The sequence below is a fragment of the Lagopus leucura genome, unplaced genomic scaffold, assembly GCF_019238085.1.
Source record: "Lagopus leucura isolate 7727_CA_CO unplaced genomic scaffold, USGS_WTPT01 Super-Scaffold_100039, whole genome shotgun sequence".
Classification (NCBI taxonomy): domain Eukaryota; kingdom Metazoa; phylum Chordata; class Aves; order Galliformes; family Phasianidae; genus Lagopus; species Lagopus leucura.
The window spans coordinates 620,270-648,010 of record NW_024962288.1 but is presented as its reverse complement, the minus strand read 5'-3'; the positions used below and the strand labels follow the sequence as shown (position 1 = coordinate 648,010).

At 38.9% G+C, this 27,741-nt stretch overlaps 1 protein-coding gene across 4 annotated transcripts in view; it reads left to right on the top strand.

Annotated features, from left to right (window-relative positions):
- The window catches only part of EYA2 (EYA transcriptional coactivator and phosphatase 2), a 90,785-nt gene that overhangs the window by 48,339 nt on the left and 14,705 nt on the right, over positions 1 to 27,741 (top strand). For all 4 annotated transcript variants that reach the window (XM_042883705.1, XM_042883704.1, XM_042883708.1 and 1 more), the window contains 4 exons: positions 11,259 to 11,326; positions 13,191 to 13,368; positions 14,952 to 15,079; positions 15,585 to 15,668. In XM_042883705.1, coding sequence (XP_042739639.1) covers positions 11,259 to 11,326; positions 13,191 to 13,368; positions 14,952 to 15,079; positions 15,585 to 15,668 — 458 coding nt within the window. The remainder of the gene's footprint in view (positions 1 to 11,258; positions 11,327 to 13,190; positions 13,369 to 14,951; positions 15,080 to 15,584; positions 15,669 to 27,741) is intronic.

Below are 27,741 nucleotides of genomic sequence, written 5' to 3'. Positions count from 1 at the left end.
ACCCTCACTTCAAGGATAAAATACTTATTACACAAAATAGAGAAGAGATCTTGAAGAGTCTGACAAGTGCAATGGGTCAACAGGGAAGGACATCGCCATGAATTTCTGCTGCTTAGTTTTGCATTTTAGTGTGAGAGAAAAAAACGTTTTTTTTCGAGCTAGCTCTGTGAGCACTGTAAGTTTGTAATACCTCAAGTACTTAACCAAAATAGCTTTGGACTACTGTTGGCTTCTCTTGAACATCAGCTCCCAAAGCAGCATAGTGAAGTTGACTGCAGGCAGGCGTGGGTGGTCAGGCCATGAGTCTGGAGCAGCTTGTGCAGACTGTGCAAATCCTCACAGTCCCCTAGCTCATGAATTACATGGCCAGGAAATAGGTGTGTTATGCCAATCACCAAGGAATAATGACCTTTTGGATGACAAATATTTTGTCTCATAAGGCTCTAGGACAAATGTTCTCCTTCAGTACATGCCCAGGTAGTTGGAGCTGTTTGGTTTGCTCTCACATTTCTTTGGAACCAACACAAGCTCTGGCTGGGATATAAGTGTTAGGTTGAAGCCTCACCTCCCTGATGGCTCTTTTGGCACTTCTGAAGCCAGATTTCCTCAAGTCTGTTGATTTTCTCCACAAACACAGATATTGCAGATGCAGTGAGGTAGTGTTCAGCTTTTCGTTTTTAACTGCAGTTACCAACTGTATTCTGGATCTTGAGCAAGAACAGAATCCACTGAAAAGCAATAAGGAGGATAAAACATTCTTTCAGTTACTAAGTGGTAAAGAAAAAAAAAGCAAAACTATTTTACAGACAGCCAGAAGGGGAAATCTATTTTCATGCTTTCCTAGCATGAAAATAAATTAAATGTGGAAGGGCTTATAAGCCAAATAGCTAGTGCAGTATGTCACACACATATATAATACAAAAAATGAGGTTGGCAAGTTCTATATCTGCCAGAAAAGACATGAAACTATAGCACAAAGGTACTATAGATTGAAATAATGATTTTAATTTCCATGTAACACAGTGGATATGATAGTATTTTGACAAACTGAGTAACATTCAAATAGACTGAAATGTAGTATTACTTATTCTGAAGGACTGACTTTATTCTCTTGTTTTTTAATCAGTGCTGTATGCAGTGTTGACTCAGGTCATTACTGTATTTACAAAACTAATTTGTTGTAATGAAGATATTTGATACATGCATGTGACCAGTTCAGGGAGGCAACTCATTTTTAGAGCTGTGAATGGGAAGAGAAGGTAACAGCTTGCATTACTTTTCTGTCTTTGGTGCAGAAAAAATGTAATACTCTGGGTTAAAAAAAAAGCTGCTTCAGGTCTGTGCTGTTTCCTAACGGATCCTTATACAAGTATGCAACTGCAGTACTGACTCCCCAGAGAACACCATAGTCTACATATCAGAAATATGTTTGCTTCTTAACATATATTTTTCAACATTCACATGTTCTTGCAATTTAGCAGATTAGTGAGCTGTTCAGAGTTTTGGTAAAATTATTATTCAGTCATAAAAATAGCATATGAGACACGAAGGTTCTATTCGACCTCTGCCCCATGGAGCTTACCATTGAAACTGGCAATTGAGGAAACTGCTTCTTGTTGTGGAAAGCTCTTCAGAAGCTAATGAAGCCACCCTGTTTGCTGGCTTCTCTGCAAGACTTGAGTTGCAGCAAGGCAAGCAATTACACTTGAATTCTGCCAAGCATAGTCATACCCAAATGATTCCGTTCCTCAAAGAAGAATCGGGTCGTCTTCCAATCTGAGAGATTTCAGATTGAATCTCTGATGTGCTTCTCTTTGTCTGCAATACCATGCCTATTAGAGTTCATTAAGATCAGTAAAACCATCTACATTTCATGATAATTAATAATTATAAAATTTTTCATCCATCCAAGTAGGCAGTCAGAGCATTAAATGAATGTTTTAATTAAAATACGTTGATTTGGGAGGGAAAGGCTTGTTTGTTTTCTTTTGGAGTGTTTTTGTTGTTTCTTTTACAACCTCAGAGTTCTTGTTTATCTGTTCACACTCCAGACATCAGATTGTATTTTGCTGTGCATTTTACATATTACCTAGTTTTGCAGCACTCCTTCTATTTTGCTTGATTACTGGACGTGTTTCTTGATACTGCAAACAGTTGCTTTGGATTTGTGCAGGCAGTAGATGCTACATCCATTCTTGCTGGTAATTAGCATCATCCCTCATCCCTCTCCTTGCTGCTTCTCTTCTGATGTGTTGATCTTCCTTGGATCTGTCCCTTGGATTGTGAATGAAGAGAAAACTAAAGTTATAGTCCTGCGAATGTTAGCACTGATGACCTTCTGTTCACTTGGAAAAATACTTTGGATTTCACATTAGTGTAACAGAATGGATTCTGATCCTGTGTAGGAGCAAATGCACTGTCAAATGTATAAGGAAATATGTGGAATGTAATAAACATCATTTAATCAGCTATGTGAAATACTAAGAGAAAGCTGTGCTGGCACATTAGCTAACATAGAGAACCATAAGCTATGTAGAGAGAGCAATGGCAGCCAACTTATAGCGTATTTCCTGCAGTCACATGAGCTTGTGTTACCCCCTTATTGCACATCAGGCCATCTCTTCTCAGCTTGTCATTAATTCCTAGACAATGCCTTGCTCTTCAGTTATTATTGCTAAAATGACAGCTGGAATGAAACTATGAAATTGCACAACAGTTAAAACTATGCAGATACTGTTGTTGGGCAGGAAAAGATTTGACCATTTTTTTTGTAGCCAAATTCATCTACCCACAAAATACTTTTTACATTACAAAGGAAAATTCAGTTACGTAACTGGGATAACTTTCCTTTGCCAAGGAATTGCAAAGCAGTATTGAGTTCAGTGCAGACATAAATTTGGGGCCAAGGACCTACGCAGTGAAATTCCTTGCTACTGCTGAGCATTTGTTTTCTTTGTAGAGTCCATTCTGATCAGCTGTCAAATAATGAATGAATAGAAAGTGTCATATCTTGTGCAATACTGATTTGAAATGAGCTATCTATATATGTTGCTTACGTTTGTGGAATGAATTGCTTATGCTTCAGACAAAGTAAAATCAGGCTATTTAATTGATTGAAATGTTCCATTATGCTGAAAACATTCTGGCACTTGTTAGTATCTGGATAATGTTTTCAAAGGGGTGCCTGAATTTCTTGCAATTGTGTGCCAGTTTGTTACATATTTAAATATGAGCCCATAAATATCTATTTGGCATGAATAGTTAGCTCTACATGCATGAATTTTGCAAAGGAAGTGGCATGTTTTATTTTAAGCCTGATTTTTTTAGTATTTGGTGATGAAATGTATGAGAAAAGCAAATTTCAACTTACACTTCAGAAATACGGACCATGGTTTGTTACACAGATAGTGAATCCATCTGAAGTCACAGAAAATAAAGGACAGGGAGAGAATGCTTTCAGCGAACTGTAACTCAAATGTCTTAGGTTCATAAAATTAAAACCTCAGTAGAAAATGAGTGGCCTCGTTCAAAAGCTTCTGCTTCACAGATGGTTTGCATTAGTTGCAGTCTAAAACTGTGGCAGAAAAGCTGTCCACCACTCCATGGTGAGTTCAGCAGGGAGAGGCCTCTCTTCAAGAGAGGTCAGACCTCACTTTTTACAGTGTAAATACAAGTTTTCCCAGAATAACAGCACAGTCACCCTTTCAAAGATTTCTAAACACGAGGGGCTGACCATGCTACATTTATTTTGTTTTAAAACCAACCATCTTACAGGAGAGGGAACTCATAGGGAGAAGCAAAGGTGTTGACAGTGATGCACTACAAGCTGCAAGGATCTGTGCTACTGCTATCCAAGGAGAGAACCCTGCTTTAGCTTTTCCCGTTTCCTGCTTTTTTGGTGCTTCTATTTGGAAAACTTATTGTCACTGACATTAAAATATATTCATAGGTCCTTGTTAAGTAAGAAAGGACTTGGAAAGGGGATATGGGAGTTTCAGAGGAATAACAGAAAAGGAGTATTTTGAAATACCAGCTTTGAAAATATTTAGGAATAACTTTTTCCTCAATGTGAAGAGCAGTGTGGGAGGAAATCCTGAGAGTTCTGTTTGTTTTTTTAGGAGACGACTAAATAAGGTAGGGGAGAGTAATGGTGGGACTGGATGGAGAAAAGTACAGCTCGCGATGATGAGGAGCTGGGTATTAATAGAGAATAAAGGAATGAATCATGTTTTCCTAGCCTGTTTTTTTTACTATTTTGGCAACATTTGTGGAGGTAATTTCAAATACTCAAAATGGTTGATCACAGAATCATAGAATCATAGAATCACAAAAACACTACAGCCAAACAATACACTGAAATACCTTTACATGAGACGATGCTAAGATTCCTGTTGAGACTTCATTGATAAGCCAGATGCATACATACATTTTAAAGGAAACAGTGCATCTTTGCTATATGAGATTTTGAATCACAGCTTGACATCTCGAGTGATAGAACTATATGGATGATAGCAGATGAGAAAAGGGGAACATTGTTTCACAATGTAGAGGCATATATTTACAGTGAACATTTAAAATTTAAAATAATTCTATAATTTCAGAATTCTATTGTTCTCTTTCATATAGATGCAACATCAACATAGAAGTAGTCACGTTAAAGAGATTCTTGGATGCTGTGAAGACTTCTGTTTATGGATTGTATTTTGTTCATTTTTGTAGGTTAAAAGAAAATTTGTAAGATGGCAACAGCTTGGGAAATTACAAACTTGGCCTTGATTATTCATTTATGGTGCAGTTGGCATAGAATATGCTAAAGTGTTATAGAAGCTTCACTGAAGAATTGATTTGGTATAGCTAATAATGTTTTGAAAATATGTAAAAGGCAATAGAAGAGCTAATATAAAATTACATAGAAAATTTTGCATCAAGAAAAATCATACTTGCATAGTCAAACACACTTGAAAGTTGGGAAAGATGTGATTCCTGGTACTTGTGCAGCAATTGTACTGCTTTTTGGTGTATCTCATTTCCAAGCACTGTGTAAGATAATGCTGCAAATGAAAAAATAGAATGCAGTCATAAAATCAAAGAGAATGATGATGTTTGTGGATAAATAAGTCTGACTCTGCTGCAGTTAGCACAGGCTTTGCAAATTAGGAGTTTCTTAGCTGCTGTGCTGGCATCAAATAACCCTCTTGCATGTTTTTGTGCTTTTTTTTTTTGATACTCAGTTTGGATAAATTTTCTATTTACATTGGCAGGGCTCAAATACTGAAACTTCTGTTCTACAATACTGTGACATGTAGGACTTTCCTTTTTCATCTTGCCCAGTTATCTGTCAGTGGGTTTGAAGCAGTGTCATGCCCTGGATCAGACTGCATAAGAACGAAGCTTTAATCTTCGGTGGCCCTGGAGTCCCCAGGATAAAGTCAGTCTTCTTGGTTATTTTGGTGTGGCTTTTTTTTTTTAAACAAGTGTTTTTTCAGAAACAATATCATTGTTTCAAGGATGTTCATTTTTTCTTAATCCCAAAATGTTTCCCTGCGATTTGCTTTTGAGGACAATCCAATGTGATTTCTTTCTGTAGCTGCATCATCATTTGATTAGAGTGATTGAAAGGAACACTTTCTTCAAAAAATAATAAAATTGAGTTGCTTTCCCAGGCCTCAAATCCGGAGAGTGAGTATAAACCATCCCAGCACTTTCAACACTGTTGTTGAGCTGGATTGATCTCAACAGGTGACCAGGCTCAAAAGTATGGTAAAAGCCAGGTCTGTACAACTGGCCTGGTTTTCACTTGTTAAAGTTCTTTGAGGCTCTGGGGGTTGAACACTCCCAGAAGCAGGGAGCAGGGAAAGAGCTTTGACTCAGAAAACCTGTACTGTGCAGTATGTTCTGTATCACCACTGAAAGTGCCCACAAACACCTGGTCAGACTAGCAGGAGTGAATGGGATTGCAGTGGGAGACAAATGGACGTATTTTAAGTGGGTTGCATGTCAGGGGGTAATATCTGCAGAAGGTGTCTGTATGCTTCTGGGAGCAATATCCTTTAATAGACACTGCTGATGTCAAGTGCTATAATGTGGTAGAACCATGCCTTCATCTAGGTTAATACAGTGTGCTTTTCCCTATACTGTCTGAGCCCTTTCAGACAGAAATACAAGACCGTTTTTGGTTCCTTATGCCTAATGGCAAACAGTTGAGCAGTATGCTGCAAAGTACATGTGGGTTGAGTTTTTATTCTCCTTTAACAGGTCAGATAGTCTTGAAATACCTCCACAGCTGACAGCCGTGCAACATTTTACGAGCTTTCTTGCCCAGTAAATGCAGGCAGATGTTGTTGGATTTGGAACATTACAAGGCACTGGAGTATAGCTGGTGGGAGGTAATTTTGAGGAGTGCTTAACCTCTGGCTAAAAAAGTAGCAGCTTGGAGAATGCAGTATTTACTGCAGGAAACATTAGCTTGTCAAAAGAGGTAAAGTACTGCAAAGAACCTTTTTGAATGACCATGCAAATCTTCATCCAGATGTGTTTCGTAGCATAGAGTAATGCATGTTCCTCTGGGAGTTAGACTAAGGCCTTTCCTTGTATCATTTGTAGTCAACACTGTTTCCTGTAGGAAAACAGCTTGCTAACCTAAGAATATACAAACAATTATAGGCAGGCTTGTGAAATATCATGCAAATCAACTGAACCCCGTAAGCATTCATATTATTAGTTCTCAATAATCAAATAATCCTTTGAGAGCTACCTAAAACCACTGTGTCTGCAAATCTTTGAGTTAGAGGAAGCACTTCAATCTAAATGTTGTTGTTCTATTTCACCCTTCTGATGACAGGGCCTTCTGACCTGTGTAATGCAAGAACACAAACCTAATTTTCAAAGTTGGCCATGGTATTGATCTGAACTATACCACTGATCCACTCTATCTCTGTAATCACAACTTCCTAAGACACAGATATTCTTGTGTTGTACTGTGTATTCATAAGCTGAAATAAAACATTTTTTAGCAATGCAAGAGCTATAGTTCTGAAGATAGTAAAAATAACTGAATATCCCCTTGTTTTCTTTACATATCCTTGTGTGAAAGAAAGAGAAAAAAGAAATGCATCTTGTAACTGCAGTGGTGGAAAGAGCAAAGGGAAGAGACTGAGCAGAGAAGCTGGTGTGAATATTGTTGCAGGAGCAATGCACACATCATTGAATTACTCTTGACCATGTTATGGACTTTAAAATACTTGAATTAAAATGGGAAGGAAGGAGACATAGCAAATGAAATCCATGTGTATGAATATATAACATCAATCAGCTCACAAAGAGTTTCTCTATAAATATTGCCCTTGGACACTGATATAGAGAAAGGCCACATCTACTTATCAAGGAGAAGCCATGGCACTGAATATGTACAGCATATGCATGGCTTTTATGTGGTGTTTTTTCATGCAAGTGTGTTTGTGATACCCATACTTTAAAGGGAACGTTTTCAGTACCATACATCTGAAGAGCTATTCTCCAGAATCCAGATTGTTTTATTACCAGCTAAATGTTCTTTAAGCTACCTGTGAATGAGGGCATTGTGACATTTAGCAACTGGTGTGATTGAACGCAGATGTGAACCATATTCCATATGGAGAAGATCCAAAAGGAGAGATTGCAGGCTTGTTTCCGATTTGCAAGCAGGAATTTAAATGCAATTACTCAATATTGAACTACCAAGATAGATAAAAACAAGTTGGTTGCTTGCACATCTACAGTATTGCAAATGTAAAATCAGCTGCAGTTTGAAACAGTGTGCCTTATTCAGAAGTCAGGAAAATATATACCATATATATATGTATGTAATGCCAATATATTTGGAAGTGAAAGTCCTGTGATAATGGAAAGTAAGCATTCAGAAATGGGAAGGGGCAAGGCATTTATTACATTGCTTACTCAGTGGCTTCCTAGAATTGCTCCACTGCAAAGAACCACACTTTTCTGATGCTATTCCTGCACATCTCTGAACATTACATGTGCTATTATCATAGAATCATTTGAGTTGGAAGGGACCCTTAAAGATCATCTAGTCCAACCCCTCTGCAGGGAACAGTGGGACTTCTACAGCTAGATCAGTTGCTCGAAGCCTGGTCCAGCCTGACTTTGAATGCCTCCAGGTCATTCACCAGATCTCTGGGCAACTTGTGCGAGTGCCTCATACCCCTAATTTTAAAAAACCTCTTCCTTATGTTCAATCTAAATCTCCCCTCTTTTATTTTGAAAGCATTTCCCCTTGTCCAATCACAACACACCCTGCTAAAGATTCTGTCTTTAGCACTTTATAAAAATGGCTAAATGGGGAATAGGGATAATAGCTAACATCAGGATGCAAGGTTTGTTGATAATTTTCCAGTGCTACTTTACGGATGCAAAACTGAAATTGCATGCAGCAGGCTCATTTTATTACTGGAATTTTTATTTCTGTCAACGATTTAGGGAGGAAAAAGCAAAAGCTTGGAGCCAGTTTTGATGTATGTATGTTATGTATGGCTCAAATTTGGAAGGCTTTTCACAGTAACTAAATGGTGAGTCTCATTCTCTGCCTTTTGTTAGATGATAAAGGAGGTTTTATCCTTATCTTCATTGCCTGTTGTTTGTTTTCTTTCCATCTGAATGGATTTTTCATCATTGAAAATCTCGTCTCTCCAGAATGTCTAGCCTGTAAAGTCAAGCAGAGACTTAGCTATCATTCCTATCGGATGATTCTAGTCCTCATAAGCATTGGTGTTGAGTGCAGTTAAAATGAAATATTTTTGAACCTGAACTTTCAAGAACAGTTTTTTTCCATGCTGATAATTGATTTTTCCCATTAAATTTTCATCCTTATTCAGCTAACAAGAACTTCTGAATTTTTACCAGCTTTGTTTCCCTGGTTGCCCAAGGTTATTTATCTGTACCTATTCTGCTATAACAGGGCTGATCTGCAAAAAAATACTGAGCTTAGCCTCTCTCAGAGTATTCCTGGGGTATTAGAGGGGGACATTGCCTTCTCCTAATGCAGTGGAGGAGGAGAAAATAAAACAGGACTGTTTGATCTCAGTTCAGACAAATGATAGTGAATGGATACTCCTGATTGGTGAGGATATGTCAGGGGACAGAAGTGAAAAACCTGATTTGCTAAAACCTGTTCCCAGGCCAGCTGAACTTAAGGTTTTGGGAAAATGTCAGGCTTAAACACTTTCAAAAGTACTCTACAAAACCAGAGTGCAAAATCCACTATGTGGGATCTAGTCACTGTGCACTGTGAGAAGCTGTGGAGCGTGAGTCAATCTCCATCCTCTCACCTCTGTGTTTTTTACCCTTTTCTTTCTGCTCACACACCTGTGTGTGTGCAGACACACTTGGGTTGCATTGCTGGAAGCTCAAAGCAAGTTCATTCCTACGGTGCAGGTCTCTCCTTCTTTTCATAATTCCCTCTAATCATTTGGAATCCAGGAAGCTGTGGTATCATGTGCAGGTAGCACAGCAATAAACATGTTCTCATCACAATTTACACATAAAGCGTGAGTCCCTTGAGGTAACTCTTTCCTCTCTTGACAGCTTTAATAAAGGATGATGGATTGTTATTAAATGACAGTTGAGGAAGATCAAAAATCCCCCCCTGCTTTGTTTTAAATGCTGGTGTACAAGAGCTGTCTGTGTTCTGTGAAAGTTGTTTCTGCCTGTAAGCACTGGGGCTCTATTACTCCCCTTCACAGTGGCGAGAAATGCATAGCTACCACAGGAATATATTCCTCCTGCTGTGTGCTCGTTGCTTTTTACAAAATACAGAAAAGCAAATCCTAGCATGGGTGGAGGTGGGGAAATGCCAGTAGCTGGATGTGATCCCGTTGTCAGGATGCCGCTCTGGGTGTTCTCAGCATATGGGCTGTGCAGAGGAGGAGGATTGGGCACTGTGCTGGCTTTCCTCCCAGAGCTGCCTCTGAGGGTTGAATGCCATGGGATGGTATGCCCCGAACCCACCTGCACTGGCTCAGCTCTCCCCAGCCAGTATGCAAAGGAGGCCTTAGGGACCCAGCAGTCACCTGCACCCTCTTTCTCCTTCTCGGTTACAAGTGGCAGCAAATTAGTTTTGGAAGGCAGTCTTCTTCCCTCCTGTTTCTTTTTGGTGTGAGATTTATTTATTACTGCGTGTGCTTTGTAGTTGCACTTGGCAGAGTGGAGTTTGTTCAGCTGTCCATTCCCTAGCTAATCTGGTGTCTTAAAATAAAAACAAGCAAGTGGATCTCTAGAGAAAGGATGCCACATGAAGACATGGAGGAATACATGTGGCTAACACAGCACTGCTCAAAATCATTTTTAGGGTAAGAAGAAAAAAAGGCTCAGTACCTGATGGGGCTTTTTCTGATGTTTCCTCAAAGTGACAAAATGAAGCCTAGACAAGACTTCATTGTGGCCATACAGCAACAAAATCATACCTCTTTCACCGAATTTAGGTAACTGTGGAAGCAAGAACATGTGAATACCCTTTGGTGTCCAGGACCTTGCATTAGGATGGAGTACAGCGTTGTCCAGCTTTCTCCTCTTGTACATGAATAGCTTGTCTTCTGGAGCAAACAGCACTGTAGACACCAGAAGAAGACTTCTGGTATAGATTGTTATCGCCTCACTTGATCTCAGAAGGAAGTTTTCCACCCATGAGAAGAGAGAAATTTTAAAATAGAAAATAGCCTAGACTGGAGTTAAATCAGGGCTAGGACTTGCTGGAGGAATGAGATTCAGCCGATAAGAAGATCTCAGTAATCTGGCAAAGCAGGACTGTCCGTACAGAACCTTTCTGAACCTTTACTTCTCCACCCATAAAATTCTTGTAGTAATGCTTCACCCAGCTAAGTAATCTTGGCTGGACATTAGATATTTCATTGGGAAGTAACTATGTAAAAAAAAATTGCCTGTCCATCCTTTCTCTTCCTAGTATCCAAGGATGAAGCAATGTTTTTGCTCTCTGCGGTGGCATAGAAACCTGACTGAATTTTAAACTTGAGTTGAATCCTTGTTTTCCAGCTTTGTTTCCCAGCTCCATAAATGTTTGTTTCAGTGTATTTAATTGTTGTCTTTGTATGTCTTTCAGTAAGCAGACCCCAGTCTTAACACTTATGTCAGCCATAGTTTGTGATATGCTTTTTTTTCTAGGTACTTTATTAGAAAATCTTCATTTAACAATATTCTATTGTTTTGATTACTACTGTGTGTTATGAGTGTGATATTCTTTCCCTTAGGCACAACAGGGATTTACCAGGGAGCCAATGGCCTGGCAAATTCTGCTGGATTCAGTGCTGTGCATCAGGTATATCTCAGCATTTATTATTGGCAACCTTGTCAACCAATTTAAACACCTAGAATACTGGCAGATCAGAGAGATTATCCTGGTGTTTACATATAATTAAGAAAAGTTCTACTGTGTGTTTTACCTAGCACCATTTTGGTGTACGTGAGTGGTATGGCCATTTGTTGAACTGTTGTATCTTCATTAGCTTTAAAACGTGTATCAAAATACAAAGAGAGAATGCAGTCCTTGAAGGACTCTTGGCAGTCTCTATGCATCTGCACAGCGATGCTGAAAGTTTCATCACTCCTCTGCCATCTTGCAACTTTCAGATATGTTTTCCAGAGCAGAGCACTTCCCTTTTAGGATCTTATCCTCTGCTATCTTGGCACTGTGTAATAAATAGGAACATATTGGAAGAGGTGTTGGCAGGCACCGAATACTGAGCCATCTGAGCTGTCTCTGTGCTTCCTTCTTTGAGAGTACACCTGTCTGTAGGCTTCATGCTTCAGATACCTTGAGAAATGTGTGTGTATAAATAAACAGCATGCATATATGCACAAGACAGATGTTTTTGCAGTAATAGATGACTTTTCTTGATTGGACTGAACAAATGAGTACACTATCCCCCAAAATGTTTTCAGTTAGCCATGGAGTAATAATTTCAATTACTTGTCAACAAGATGGTTGTTATGTCTCATATTTCAAATGACAACAGTGGGCAATTTCATTATTACTTCAGTTTTGGCTAAAAACATGGTCAATAAATGCTGAAATAAGCGCACTTGATTCAAGTATAGAGCTTACCTGCACAATGAGAAATAAGTGTGTTGTTTTCATCATTTTGTGATATTCTTAAGGAGAAAACAATGGAACTTCTCACTTCTTTTTCAGCTTAATATTTATTTTAATCACTTGAGTCATTTCTATTCTTGAGAGCTCCCTGGTGACTGAGAGCTAATGAAATAGCTGTGCCACAGACAAAAATGTAAGCAGTTAAAAAGGAAAGGGCTTTTAGTGTTTCTAAATACTATTTATTATTTAATTATTTAATTTTATTTAAGACCAGATACTAATTACCATTTCTGGGGAAACAAAAACCTTTTGTTGAAGGACAATCCCCAGAGCACGAATACAGTTCTACGCCTGAAAAAGCAAATAAGTGAACAAGACCAGGAGTTCTGATGATGAACAAAAGAAACAAATGAAATTTTTTATATTTTAATTACCCAGATATAAGTTTTCTAATCTGTTTCCATATCTTACTTCCCACAAAGAAGAACACATGGACAGGGTGTTACAAATTTGTTTGGGATCCTTAACATCAAGACAAAGAGTATCATCATATCCCAGCTTTCCAAGTTCACTTGCCCCTTGTGATTTCAGTACAGTTTTCTACAGAGAATATCATTCTGGCATTTAGATCTTGCAGAGGCAGTAGGACAGTCTCATGTGTGAGCATTTCTGCAAAGCAATTGTTAGATTCATTTCTTTTTTTATATCCCATTCTAAAAGCTGATCAGAAAATGCTGCTGATCACAGCAAAATGCAACCTACTTTATTTCTGTATAGAATTGTTGAGCCCTGCAATGCAAGATGTGTCAGCACTGATAAATCAAATCCTATAGAAAAAGCAGAAATTGCCTGATATCTGACCTCATGTTGAGGTCAGCCAATCTTAATAAAGTAGGAATATATCTGGGAGGAGCATAAATGTAATTTCTTAAGTGAACAAAACATAGTTCTTTAGCAAAAATATTCCTGAGCCAGGGCTTGCTGCATGTGTAGATAACATTGACTTGCTGTGTGTGTGATGCCTTACTCATTTATTTATAAGATAAAACTGGTGATACACAGAAATTACATGTTTCTTTTTCCCTCAAAGGAATATTCATCATACCCAACCTTTCCTCAAAGCCAGTATTCACAGTATTACAGCTCCTCCTACAACTCTCCCTACATGTCCACAAACAGCATCAGCCCTTCAGCCATCCCAACCTCCACTTATTCTCTGCAGGAGTCTTCTCACAACATCACCAGTCAGAGCACAGAATCGCTGTCTGGTGAGTGCTTTTCTTTTGTTTTCAGTTTGCAGTGCCTGCCCTCCATAGACATAAGTACTGTAACCTTACTGTTGGATGTTTTGAATGTTTTTTTAGTACCTATATTTACACTGAGAAATCAGATTTCCTAGCATGTGACAGTTCTGCTCATGACAGTTTTGGGAAGAGGTCAGAAAACACAGCCTCTGTAAGACTATCCTGTGTCGTTTTCATGAGGACGCACAGTTTGATCCTTCTAAAGGTAGTACAGAAAGATAAAATAGTTACATGCAAAAGCCAGATCAATCCTTAGTGTTAATATATGTAGAAGTACGTTCAAAACAAGTGGCCATGCTCTGAAAAAGCCCCAGTTTCCTCAGTACCCCACATCTCTGTCAAAGTTTCTGTTCACTTCTAACAATCTATAATATATGCATTCATAAATAAGTACATAAAGTTTCTCTTAAAAAAAATCCACACAAACTGTTTGTCTAAGTTAAAAGTTCAAGACAAAGTCTGTGTAGAAAGACTTAAGAAGTGGTGGCCTCTCTTTGAGCACTTAATTCTTAAAGTCTCATGGCTTAAATGGTTTGTGGAATTACTGACCGATTATGATCCTTCAATGCACTGTTCAAGAAAAATCTTCAAATATCACTTCCCTACTAAAGTTTTCATTGGCATGCAATAACAGTTATATAGAACGCCACATAATTTGAGGATGATCACAGTATACGCCCATTGTAGGTCTGCTGACTTATGGAACAAATCTGAACATCTGTGGTTGCTCTGAAAGAAAAATAAACTATTACTGGTTGTTAAAAAGAAGCAGTCACAGATTGCTCTAAAAGCAGTTGGAGGATTTTCTGTTCCTTAGATCTTATCTCAGCTTTTTTGGGAAAGTGATTTCATAAAAGGCTTGTTAGGCACAATCCAAGCTTCTCTGAAGAAGAATATGGTTATTCAAGGAAGCTGGAGAGGCCACAGCTTAGCAAGGTGAAAAGAAAAATATGTTTGAAAAGGATTTGTAATGTAAGGTAAGTGAAATCTGGGCAGGTTTATGAAACTCAAGCCATCCAAAACAAAAACATCATACAGGGAAGTTCACCTTTGACTGCCTCTGCTCAGTTATTTCTAAACTGGTGAAATGGAATATGGCTAAACAGACTATACATATATTTTATAAATATAAGGTGATATTGAAAGTATCTTTTCAATCCTGAGCATTTATCAAATTTAAAAAAAAAAAGACATTTTTGCATATGTTTGATGTACTTTTCTCCTGCATTTCTAATTTTTCTCAAGCAAAGGGCGGAGAGGGGAATAAATTTTAAAAAGTTTTGTTTTTTTAATGAAGAATGGGATTACGTTTTGAACTGTCACATCTACTTTTTTTCCTACACACATTCGGTGTTTTCTGAAATTGTTGCAACATCTTAGAAGTTTTAAATTATTTTTCTAACTTTGTCAGCTTTTGACATGAAAAAATTAAGATCTTCTGAGAGTGTTTTCATAGCAATCCTGGTGCTCTCCACTAAGCGGTTTCCTGCTTTAGTTATAATGAATGCAAAATTTAATTTTAAATTTATATTTAATTCTCCCAATAGGAGAATATGGAACAACCCCAGCAAAAGATATAGAAACAGACAGACATCACAGAGGGTCGGATGGCAAGGTACGAGCCCGATCAAAAAGAAGCAACGATCCTTCCCCCACTGCTGACAGTGAGATTGAGGTAATAAAATTAACTCGCATTCCCTTAGTAAATCCTGCAAGAGAAACAGTTGCATCTATCAGCAAACCCCGTCAGCAAACTAGTGAATTGTAAGAGCCAGAATAGCATTAGCAATATAATTGGAGCCTTTTATTGTGGGTAGTCAAAATAATTGCTCAGTTTCTGTATTATTAGCATCTCCAATTCTTCTTTGTATGTGTATATGCAAAAAACTTGTTTTTTGTAAGCCTGCTTACAAAATGCGTCATCCGTCTTAACATGCAATGAGGAATTTCTGTAGCTGTTAGGAAAGCAAACTCTCTGGGTGATCAGCAGAAACGTAGTTTCACATTTCTTGATCTGTTTTTTTGCCTGCTTTCACAAAGCATCTGCAATCAATGTGCTACATGGGCGTGAGATCTTAAAAAGTTGTAGTCCACTTGGACATATTTCCTGACTGAACAAATTCTTGCAATTGCATAATGTGTAACTGTATTTCTCTTTTCCACCCTGTCTGTCATCACAGCGTGTATTTGTGTGGGATCTGGATGAGACGATAATTATTTTTCACTCCTTACTCACGGGAACCTTTGCATCCAGATATGGGAAGGTAAAACCTAATTTTTTTAACATTACCTCTTGTGTAGCCAGATTGCATCAGGAACTGCGGTGGCAGTTAATAAGACAGATTTTCAAACAAATGCTGCTGATTTTATTCAGATACATTTGTATAAATATGTCCTGTGGTATTTTCTTCTAACAGGAGTATTTAATTTACCTTCCTTTTATGTTGCAATTAGCTCCTTGTTTTTAAAGGCTTGTATTGTTTGGCTACAGCTAAATAGGACATCAGGATGTGCTTTGACTGTCTTTCTTCTGCAAGGAAGAGCCTATCTAGCTGGTACAGGGCAGTAACTGGCCTGAATGAGGTAATGTTTTCTGTTAAACCGGTGTTTTCTTTTGAATCTCAGGTAACTGTTTTTAAGAAAGATCTTGTGTTAGTCAGTGTAGGTTGCTATGGAGAACATTGACTCCTCTTCCTGCACGGCTGCTGAAGCACATATTTTTAAGAGGCTTTAGGAACAATATCTTTAACTATCCTAACTTCAGATACCCTCTTTGAAATACTGGCAATTACATTTTTTGAGGCAACATTCTGTGTATGAACAGACTGAATTTGGCTGCTCAGAAGAAAATGCTTGGTCTTTAATTTAGTACCATGTGCTTCAATTTCTTCCTAAGGCAGCTTTTTATGATAAACACTTAAGTCACTTGGAATTACAGAATGTCAAACACTTTTAAATGGGCAGGAAAAAAGACAATATCATTACCTAATTAAAGGTGGATGACCTAGTTGGCAGCTGTTTCCACACATGGCTTTGAACAGTCAACTTCATCAGGAGACTGGAAAATAACCCAGCTTCTCTCTAGAAAGCAGAAATATGATTTGACATCATTTCATAGCTTTACCAGCTGTACTTGTTTTACGACAGTTATAACAAGCTGAATGTGTAATTAGCAAGATAGATTTATTGTTTGCTGTTAGATGTGCACAGTTGTAAAGGATATAAAATGGTGTTTGTGGTGTGGAAGTCTACTGCAGCACTTGGAATGCTGCTAACACTTCTAGCAGCACCCTCTGAAAACCAAGTACGTGTTTCCAAGCAGGGATTTATTCAGACCCATGTTGTACAAGGTAATTGAAGCGGTTACTTTTCCCAGGGAACGTAATGAATGAGGCTGTCTGAGGTATACATGTGCAAGCTCAAACCTACTGCCTGCAAAAAATAGAAAGAATTAGGCAAGATCAGGAAATATAAACTTACGTGGTGTAGACCTGCTATGTGGTCATACTTAGGATTGAGTAAGGGCTGCAAATAGCATACGGAGAATTCCTTAACCGTAGGAGTATGTTCAGTCCTAGCATAAAACCTCTGAAGCAGTTCTCTTCATCAGCTGCTCCTGCTCTAGCTTAGGGAATGGGGGGTTGGTTTCTTCTGCATGGGGGTAGACGATGGACCAAGGGATGTGGCAGACTTGCAGAGGTGAGAAGCCACCACCACAGTGCCTGTGAGCTCTTGCTCATTTCTGTAGCAAACAATTTGGAGATGAAGTGGGGTCAGGGAGTGGAGCCAGAGAAGATTTATCCAAAGCACTTAGCAGTGTGTGAGATGTTCCCACCGGCCATGAGAGTATATTAGGCAAAGGCAGAGCACCTGTGGGCAGCAGCCTACAACACAGAATTGGGAGAGAAAAGCACAAGAAAATGGAAAATTGCGACCTTCTGTTCAGAAAGGCCTCTACGGCCACAAAACAACAAACCTGTGTTGGCTGTTGCCTTTATACAAATGTAAAGAAAGGTACAAACAGATTTTTCTTTTTTTCTTCTCTTTTTTTCTTTTTTTTTAATGAGTGAATCACCTCTTCTATTAAGCTACAACAAGCTCTTTGAGAGCCTACAGTAGGATTTTTTCATAGTTCTTCATTTGTTTCATCAATATTAGATTCCACAGAGCTTTTCTATAAGATAATGGTTCTGTTATAAAAGTATTATAGGCTAATGGTTTTGATCCAAAGACAAATAGAGACTTCAGTGGGCTTTGGAACAGACCTTAAACCAGGTGGGAAATAGAGCATGCTCAGACAGGCTGTCCTGGGAATCATTAAATAGCATCACAATTCAGAAATGTTAGTGAGGTGAACTGTGAAGTAGAAGTGAAGCTCTGAGCCAGGAGTTACTGGTGTTTCAGTACCTTGTGCATGAATAGTGTAGGAAATGTTAATCGCAAAATAAATTATCAGTGCCTAAAATTGCCATGTTTACCTATAATTGACCATCAAAGATTCACATGCCTGTGGTTAGACATGCACATGCTTTGAATTTAATCTCACACCTGATGGCCTTCCTCAAGAAAATGTGCCGGCTTCTATGATATTCACCATTCCTGGACCAACACTGTCTTAGTATCATCCTGTTGGCTGTGCTGCTGTAACTGATGTGCAGGCATGCCAAAAATTGGAGTACAGTGTTTTAAAGTTGAAAAATAACACTTCACTCCGGGGTGATTTTTCCAGGGAGAGGACAGAAATGGAAGGAAGAATATCAACCTAGATGCAGAGATCTGGGACTAAATTCCTGTGTTGTTTAGCTACAAAATCAGGATGCTTCTGCATGTTCTTCCTTCCTTGGTGGCGACAGTAGAGAGCTGTCAAAAAAAAAAAAAAAAAAGATTCTGAGAAAAAAGAAAGAATAAAAAGGAAGTGAGGGGAAGATTTCATAAAAGAATTATTCATGCTCCACTGCAAGTTTTCTGACTTGATTTCATGTGAAAATTCTCTTAATGTCTGGTATAAAACTCAGCTAGTGAAATCTCTGTGGTCCATGCCATAGGTGAAGGCCCTTCAGAGCATGAACAGTTGGTCTCGGGTGTTTAGAAAATACTTTGCAAACTGCATAAACAGAGGTTAAGGCACAAAAAAAATTTCTCAAGGTTGAAGCATGAATGAATGGCCCAGCCTGTTTTGCTCCTCTTGGTGCCCTCTGTCAAAACCTTTTGCTCCATCCTATGGATAAGTCATCAGACATTTGGTCTCAATGTCTTTCCCATATGGGCACTGCACTGTAGCCTTTATTGTGGTAGTCAGAGTGGCCTACAAATTCACATCTCCCTTTGCCTTCTTGCCCACAGTGTGTACCTGCACAAACACATGGAGTCACTGTCTAATTGACTGGGGCAGCCAGGCTGTCAGACCTGAGGAAATCTCTCCACCCCTTTCTTAGCAGGAGGCCATCTGAGAAAGAAAAGGGGCAAAAAAACTTCCATAGCCAATTAACCCTGGATATTATGTTCAGGAAGGTTTAGAAACCTGTTCTGCCGGCTTCTGATCATTGTATGGGTGCTGAATATTTACCAAGTGCCTGGAGACCACAACAGATATAAACCATCATTATGCCTTAATGTGCCATCTACCCAGCCCTTTCAGTCCCCAGACATGTATAGAGTTCCCACTCAGCAGGAAGGTGGCTGCAGTCTTTACTGTGTCTGCAAAGATCTGCCTGACATATCACTAATGAAATACAGTGGGAAAAAATGGATCACATGAGTTGGGTAAATGTCAAAGGGCTTTGATCTCTTGTTTGGGGCAGCTAGACACAGTACAGAAGGACTCTTTTGGTACAATTAATTCAGACACAATAAAAAGATACTGCAAGCACACCTGTGCCAAGTAAGTGAGTCTATTCCCTTCTCCTTGATTAAGATCTTTACAAGGTAGTTCTATAATCAGTGTTGACAAAGCATTAAAAAATGTTTGCATCACTTTCAAAGAAATTTAAATAGGATATTGCAGATTAATTCTCTTGCTTTTCACAGGACTTGTATGAAGAAGAAAAGAGGCATGAGGTGCTTCATGTTTCCTAGCTGAGGGGTGTGTGTGAGGCTAGTAGTTTCAGTATTTTGTACTGATCCCAGGATGCGCCTTTTTTGTTCTGAGCTGGCACACTCCTTGATAAATTACGACACCAGGATTTTAGTATCAAAATGCAGTTGAAGTCAAGTCTACTGTTAAAATTCATCCTTTCAAGCAATAGTTACCCTGAAATCCTGGAACTAAATGGAACAAATATGAAGGACTAAATAGCTGAATTGCTGGATCTTTACCAGGATTTTGACTATGTCTGCTAGCACTCGGGAGTTAAGATTTATAAAATTCCCTGTAAGATGCATAACAGTTTTTGAGATTATTCATTATTGAATTGGCTCATATTAAGAAAAACATGCTACAAAAAATAATAGAGCACATTATGTCCCAATTTTAGCTTAGAATAATGCAAAGTCATGTTCAAGATTTTAGTTAAGTGAAGGTGTTTGGACTGGCTGTATTATACCGTTTCCCTGTGAGACTAGCTGTGTGGTTGCTTTGCCTAGAGTAGCTGCTGTTTGCCTTGGAGTTGCTGTACACTTGATTGATGTAAAGGCCATTTGTCTAAGCATTAATTTGCACTGCAGAAGTGGCAACCATAGATTTTTCCAAGTTCTAAGCAGCTAGGTGGAAAAGTGTGGTAGAGGTGTTTCAGTGTGGTAGAGACAGGGCACACGTAGATGTTTCCAGCCATACAAACACAGGCTCTGCCTGTCTGATGAGGGATTTGCAGTGGCATGAGTATGCTAAGGACTAAGAAGGAGTCCTCCAGTGGCAGTTGGGCCTCAAGACCTGGATAGAGTAACAAAAGTTGCTGCTTGGCCCAGCTGAGCACAGGACCTAAGAACAGTGCTCTTCCATTTCAAATGAACGTCGTATCTGCAGTGCTCTGAACTGGACTGCCTCATTCTCAACATGAGATAATGTAGATTTAAGAAACCTTAGGAACAGATGTGATGTAGATCTAAGAAACCTTAACCTTCAAAAGTTTCATAGGCAGTTACTTGTTCTTACAAAAAGTTTTCGTTTAAGAGAATTATCATTACCAATGTAAAGAAAAAAATATCATTGAGAAGTTATTGCTTGGCTCTTGTTGAGGTGCTCTAAAAAACAGAGTTGATTTATTTATTTGTTCCTTTTTTACCCACTTTCACTGATTGCTTCAAGTAGCTTGTACTTTTCCCTGCATTGTTCTCTCACAGGATCATAAAGGCAGAACCTGATTGAAACACCATAGGGATTTAATCAAATCTGATGGTGATTCATGCTTCTAATGGCCAAATCTGTCCTTTACTACTTTACAAACTGAGAAGGAATAAAACTACATTTTATTGCTTGGCCGTTAAAAACTATTTGTAGAAGTTGCTAAGGTTCAAATCAAAAGCACCCTCCCTTGAGAACTATTAGTTAATTCAAAGTGCCACGGTGTTGCTTTTTTTCTTCTTCTCTCACTTGAGATGTGGCCTTATATCACTATTGCTGTTCAAACATCTGAGAGTTTTCCATTCCTTTGACAAACATGAGCCAAAGTGCTTAAGGACATCTGTTTATTTTATTTCTTTAATGAGAAAACCTTCCAATTTCTTACTGGCTCAGCTGTGTTTATTTACATTTTGTTAGTCATGTGTGTGGGGCACCTAGGGATGTTAAAAACCTGCAGAGGCCTGTATGGAGGGCTGCTAGCAGGCATCCTGGTCAGAAAGGCAGAACAAACCCTTCCTAAGGAAAACACAGTCCTTGGAACTCCATAAAATAGATTTTCAAAACAAACAGAGCCTAATTCACCCAGTAGATCATGGATTAAGTCAAGATGAATACAATTTGGAAAGGATTTTCTGAGGAAGTTGGAGATTTTTTTACCCACTGGAGGCTAAACCTTGTATTTAATGCCTTTTTAAGTTAAATTAAAAAAGCGTTCAATCACTGCAGGTAATAAAAAGGTCTGATACTTTAGACATGCTGCTATATCAATTATTATTTCATTATTGGAGAGAAGGGAGTAAATAATTCCAGCCATTTGATTATTTCAAATGTGTATTTCAGGAGCAAACATCTGTGTTTATCATCTGTACTGGCTCAAGCAGCAGCAGAAATGGCAAAACCAGACCTAGGACAGCTTAGATGCTGGGCATGAGAGATGCTCTGAGCTCATGTGGATGTAACCTCTTGTACTAGAGCTTAGATGAACCGAGGGCTTCCTAAGCAAAATGCATGTGCAGCATTTGGAAGTATTAAAGGATTATTTCTGACATAAAATCTATGGGTTAAATTGTCAAGCAAGCGCAAGTAAAGGGAACTTGCTTTCTAGTATCACTGAATCAGGCTTTTGATTTTAAAGGTGAAGAATATTAAAAGAAAAAAAACCAAAAAAACAAAAAAAAAAAACCACAAAGGGACATAATTTGGATTAAGAAGTTGCATGTGAGGATTACACACCACCATATGTTTGCACCATGCTTTCGAGGAGTTTTGTATTTTTCATAGAGCTATCAAGAGCTCACATAGAAATACAGTGATTTTCCTGTGAGTAGAGCAAGGCAGTGAAGATGTGTATGGTGTAAATTCCATCCCTTTTTTGGCATTCATGCCCTACCTGATAAAAAGGAATTACTTGTGGACTTCTGTTTGTGAATGTTCCCTGTAACTGTTGTGCTTTAACACTGATAGACAGCTAAGTACCATACACCAACATTCTCACTCCCCTTCCCTAACAGCTGCTAGTTAACTCCATCCCAAACAGTACAATTAGTAAATAAAAATAGCTTCCATTTGTTTTCAAGCATTATGACCCAGCTTTTAAAATGTATTTAAGTACTGCATTCCCACAGGGCTGGACTCAGTTTCAGAACTCATTGGTTCAGATGCTGGATAAATTAGAGTAGTTATTACTGCTTGTCCCTAAGCATAGTTCATTTAGAGAACCTTTTCAACCTCCTTGTGCTTCTTGAATGTGAGGATTTAATTCCTGACATTCACATTTGCTTATTGTAGTAGTTTCCAAGGAATAGTACCTCTCCATTTCAGAACAGATATATGCCAGCAGAAGCACAATCCTGTAGTAAATAGTAAGAAATACCTTGAAAGTGTCCCCCAAATAACAGCAATGGTGAATATGCAAAAGTACCTGAAGAAAGGAGTCCAGTTGACTTTTGCTTTCTGTCTAGCGTGGATCTGTCACAAGATTGCACTGTGATGACTAGAGACTATTCCTGTAAATTCAGTAGATTGTCTGATAAACCTTGGTATGGTAAAGTTTAGGTCATAGGATATGTCTTCATTTTGGGGGCCAAAAAGTTTAGAGCTTGAAAATTAGAAAACTGGGCGGTAAGAACCATCCTTTGTCAAAAAGTTTGAAGTGTTGTCCCTTCCAGAAGTACTTGAGTACTTAAAACAACTGTTCTCACAAATACACGCTCTTTCACTTGAAAAACTCTGAAAAGCTGAGTCCAGCAGTAATCTGCTTTTATTAAATAAAAGACAAACAAAACTAAGCTAGTTAAGTTTAGTAAAAGAGCTAAATGTGTTCCTATCCTCAAAGAGCCATAGACTTAAACTAGAACTGATGCACAAGGTTAATATTCCTGTTTTATGGGAAAGCCTGGTTCACGTCTCAAATTCTGATCAAGGTATAAAATGTTACAGCCAAAGAATGATTATTCTTGCAGGCTCTCTTTGTTGAAACATGTGGCCCAGGCACTTGTTCCTTTGCTTTTTTTTATTGTTATTATTTTTATACAACCATGCTGGTCCATTTTTCGGGAGTTTCCAAGTAATTAAATTCAATTAAAACTATTAAATTCTTTCTTTTGGTGACAACTTCATTATTAACAGCTAACCACAAGGATGAGATTTAACTTAGAAAAGCCCTTGATTGTATACTAATCCGTCTCTCACCTCTGGCTGACACCTGTGGCAGATAAACCCTACAGAATAGGAGTCTGATGAATACTCTTAATTAATACTTTCTTCCTTGTAGAAAAGTAATTATTTGCTCATGGCATAAACAGGTATTTGGCAGGGATTTAAAGAGACTGATTGGTTTTAAATAGAAAGGCTTTGTTTTGTTGGTTTTTTTTTTTTGTTTTTTTTTTTTTTTTAGGGTGGGGAAAGGGAGGCCTGAATTCAAGTTCTGCGTTCAGGATGACTTTGTCCTCGCATTTTGAGTGTCGGCTTAATTGGCACGTTACTAAATAGGAGCAGACTCAGACAACAAGCTGATTTGTTATCTGTCTCATAGGAACGAGCTTTGCCCCTTTGCTAATGGCCTGCAAGTCTGAACAGTGTCTGAACAGGGTACCTGTAAGGCAGAGGCTTGAAAATGGCTGATTTGGAGCCAGGATTGGGGGTGAGAGCGACTTGCAGTTGAGAGATTGCCAGAGATAATTCTGCGTCTCGCTTCCTCTCAAAATTACGCTCTACAAGAGGGCAGAGCTGGCTGTGGACATACAGCCAATGGATTAGTACTAGCTGCAGGTGTTAACAAATACATGTCTTTTTAATGCATACTTTAAGGCAAGTATAAGTAGTTTATGAAAAATCCAGCTAAGTGTTTCAGGAGCAGTGTTAAGAAGGCCTTGAAACCAAGCCATATGGGAGGATGCTGACAGTGCAGTTTGAAGTGTAGCTAATGGACTTTTTGTAGGTAATGCTACTGTAGTATTGAAAATATAGTAACACAGGCTTCTGTGTTTAGCCCTTGAGTAAGAAGTGTCCAGGGCTCTACACAGTGCATGCTGCAAAATGTTCACAGCTATTTGTACTCTCATTAGATAGATTAAAGCTAATTTGAATGGGTCTAGACATCCTGTGTTCCCTTTGTTTTGCTGCAGTACAGGGTAATCTGAGTTTCACATGGCATGAGCAGTCCTTTCTTCCAACTTCAATCCTCTGCTTGTTCCATGCTCATCTCCAGTCTTTGTGGAAGTCATCTTTAGGCAAGGACAGACTGAAGGCTGCTCATCAGGCTGCCTTCAGCCACCTTCTGTGTCATACTGTTACTCAAAATGAGGAGAGAAAATCAAAGCAGAAACTGAAATGAACTTTAGGATGAGATTAGTATGTAGGACATATGTGAAATAGAACTGCAATTTTAACATGGAATGCAGATCTCTGAAGTAGTTCAGAGAGGAGCAGTGCATGCAACTAGCCAAGTTAAAAATGATATTCAGAAAAAAATTACCAGCTCATGCTATTGAAAGAAAACAGTTGAGAGATTGGTCAGATGATCTCCAGAGGTCCCTTCCAATCCCAACAATTCTGTGAAAACATGAATGGACATTTTTGCCTTCCCCTGTGGAGTGTATCACAGTCTGTTTTCCATGTTTTCCTCTAGCAAGGCTAGCTGTTGAAAGGGCAGAAAAACTTCTCCTAGGCAAGCAGATACAGGGCTGGGTTTCAGCTGTGCCTCACTTTCAGTAGAAGTTATCTTGTTCACAGTGTTGTCAGTGGTAGACAATAGCACCCCAGTCTCTGTCACATCTGTGACAGACAAAACAGGGAGACACGTCCAAGGATGCTCTTTACAGCAACCATACTTGATCAAAAAGGATAAAAAAAAAAAGCATGTCATCTTCTTTGTACATTTTGATACTTATGAAAAGATGTCAGGGGCTTTTTACCCTTCATCTCCTTCAAGAAGAACAGAAATGGGCAACTGTGAAACTGCTATCCTTGTTCATTAAAAGTGTGTGTTGAGGAGAGAAATCCCAAGGTCTTTGGGAACAAATACTTTGAAATGAATACTGCTGCTGTGATGCTTATTTCAGCCAGCTGGTGGGAAGAAGTCTATTAAGGCTGTGTGTTGTCAAGCCAGGAGCTGAGCTCTGCTGGAGTGCCTGGTTTGTCATGTCTGAGGACCAGAGGGAAGCACCAAATGTAATCTGTAGGGCTGTTTATTTTCAGTGCTGAAGGAAGTTCCAGCAGCATGCACTGCAGAGGTGACACGCACAGAAATACTGTGCTACTGGAGGTTTTATTTACAAAAGGAGTCTTTTGCCTGTTTTCTGTCCTGGCCTCTCATTGTCCTTGTTTGTGAAAGCAGGACTCATAGATGAGCAAAGGGTAGAACTTTGCTCTTCTAATGTTACTGACCAAGTACTCAGGGCTGAGTTTTTAAATGAATCTGTTTTCACTGTAAAAAGTGGTTCCTGGAGGAAATTTGATTTCAAGCTGTCTGCAGTTCTTTTGTCCTTGGGCTTCTCATGCCTCAGAAAACATTGGCTACATCTGTTACTGAGGAAGTTTGTTCCCAGGGCTCCAGGGTGCACTTTTCCTATGGCAGGACTTGTTAGCAGGGGCCATCGATAAGGATGCAGCAATTTTACATTGCTCTGCTAACCTCACACTGCTCTAATACTGGCATTAGCAGTCTGGAAGGGCATCCCCTGCAGTACAGCAACGTTTGTTAGTCTTGCAGGGTTTCTACGCTCAGGAAGAGTTCTTCATTAACATCTTCAGAAAAGAAATAATCGTAATTGTCTTTTCAAATCATGCAGCATACAGAGAATTTTGACAACACATTAATTGATACATTTTTGTCATTTTTGTGCTTGCTCATCAATCTGATTCTCCTGTTTATTTGCATTTAAATGGCAAGCTGAAGGAAGGGACTGTGCCTTTCCTCTTTGTGGGTACAAACTCAAGCACAGTGGGGTTCAGAGCTGGAACTACTGCTTCTAGATGCAACAGTAATGCAAGTGAATAACTGCTAGTGGAACCCTAGCCTGGTGCCTCTAGACACCTATGTCTTACTGGAGTGCTGATTTGCCTTTTAACTTTATCAGCCTGAGACTTGGAAGTATGCCTTGTTATAGAGGAAATATCCATACTGTGAGAGCACTGATGCCAAATAATTTCCCCAAACGACTTCCCCTCTGGGTGGTAAAGTACATTTTTCTGTTTTATTTTCATTCCATTATATTCTCTATCTCAAGAGAAAGATATATATATATATTTCCCCTCTCATCTACACTTAAATTTCCATATTGTTTAGTTTAAGAGAAAGTAACTTCATACACTGTGGAAATGTTTCCTATTCTCTGATAGTGATTAATAGCAACAAATCTAAAGACAAAACATAAAGAATAAATGACAGATACCAACAAATGGGACTTCCTTAAAAAGGTTTAAAGGCTAATGATCCCTGAAATGTATAAAAATAAATTGCTTCATTAAAAACTATTTTACAAAATCATTTCTTTTTAGCAGCATATTTTCTTCAGAACAGTTCCCCTGTGTAACTGCATCTGGGTAGTAAAATTTGATTCAGTGCTGTTCACGTGGACCCACATAGGGTTAGATGCCCTAATTGTGCCTTGTCCCTGTGCCTCGTCAGAGGAGCCGGAGAGGGCTTAACATTAGGCATGTTCAAGGTAAGGCTGTTGCAGTTTCCTTTTTGCCCAGAGGTGAGAGTGCCCTTCTTTCAAAGGCAGCAAGAAACATGTTTAAACATGAGTAACTGGGCTTTTCTTTAGATGGGCACAGTGCTTGTGAGTCATACGCATGGCTCAAACCACAGCCACTCTGCTCTAATTAAAGAGAACTACACCAGGAATGCGTAATAATTAGGTTAGCATGTAATACACCATCCATGTCAACAGCATCTGCCGCAAAGGTTGATTGAAATGTCCTCATCCTCCAAACACTCTGCTGCCTCTAGAGCTCCTCAACTAATTAATTACTATCCTGTCCTACAATAGCACTACTCCACAGAAATCTGCAGAAAATTAGAGCAAAGACTACATATAAATCTGCCCCGTTTTAGCATGGCTTGTAACATCAATGGGAGAAAACCACCCTCATAAACATAAAGATGAGAGATGCCTGTCCTAATGAAGATGAATTACAAATAAAAGCCTGTTGTGGGAATGCTGTTTTTTCAAGTTGTCTGTTGTTTAAACAGACACAATACTTTTTAGCTGAGTGCTTAGCCATAGACCATTATTGCTTGAATTTTTGAAGTGTTTAATGAATAAGAAAATGTTCTGCTAGAAATATAGTTTGCCTCAGAACTTTTCTATGCTTTTGCTATCAGTTTAGGAAGAAGGTCAGTTGTTCAGGGGAGAGACGTGGAAAAGTGACTGAGACTCATGCAATATTGTAGTGCAGCAGGCTGGGTACAGCAGATCACATGATTGTATTTCAGAGTGACAAATCTCCAGGGCTGTATCCAGTGCCCACTGAGCATCTTTGAAGCAGTAAGTCAAGAGTTGTAGGAGCCCCATGGCTGCTGTCCCCATCCAAGAGGGGACGGGACCGAGAGC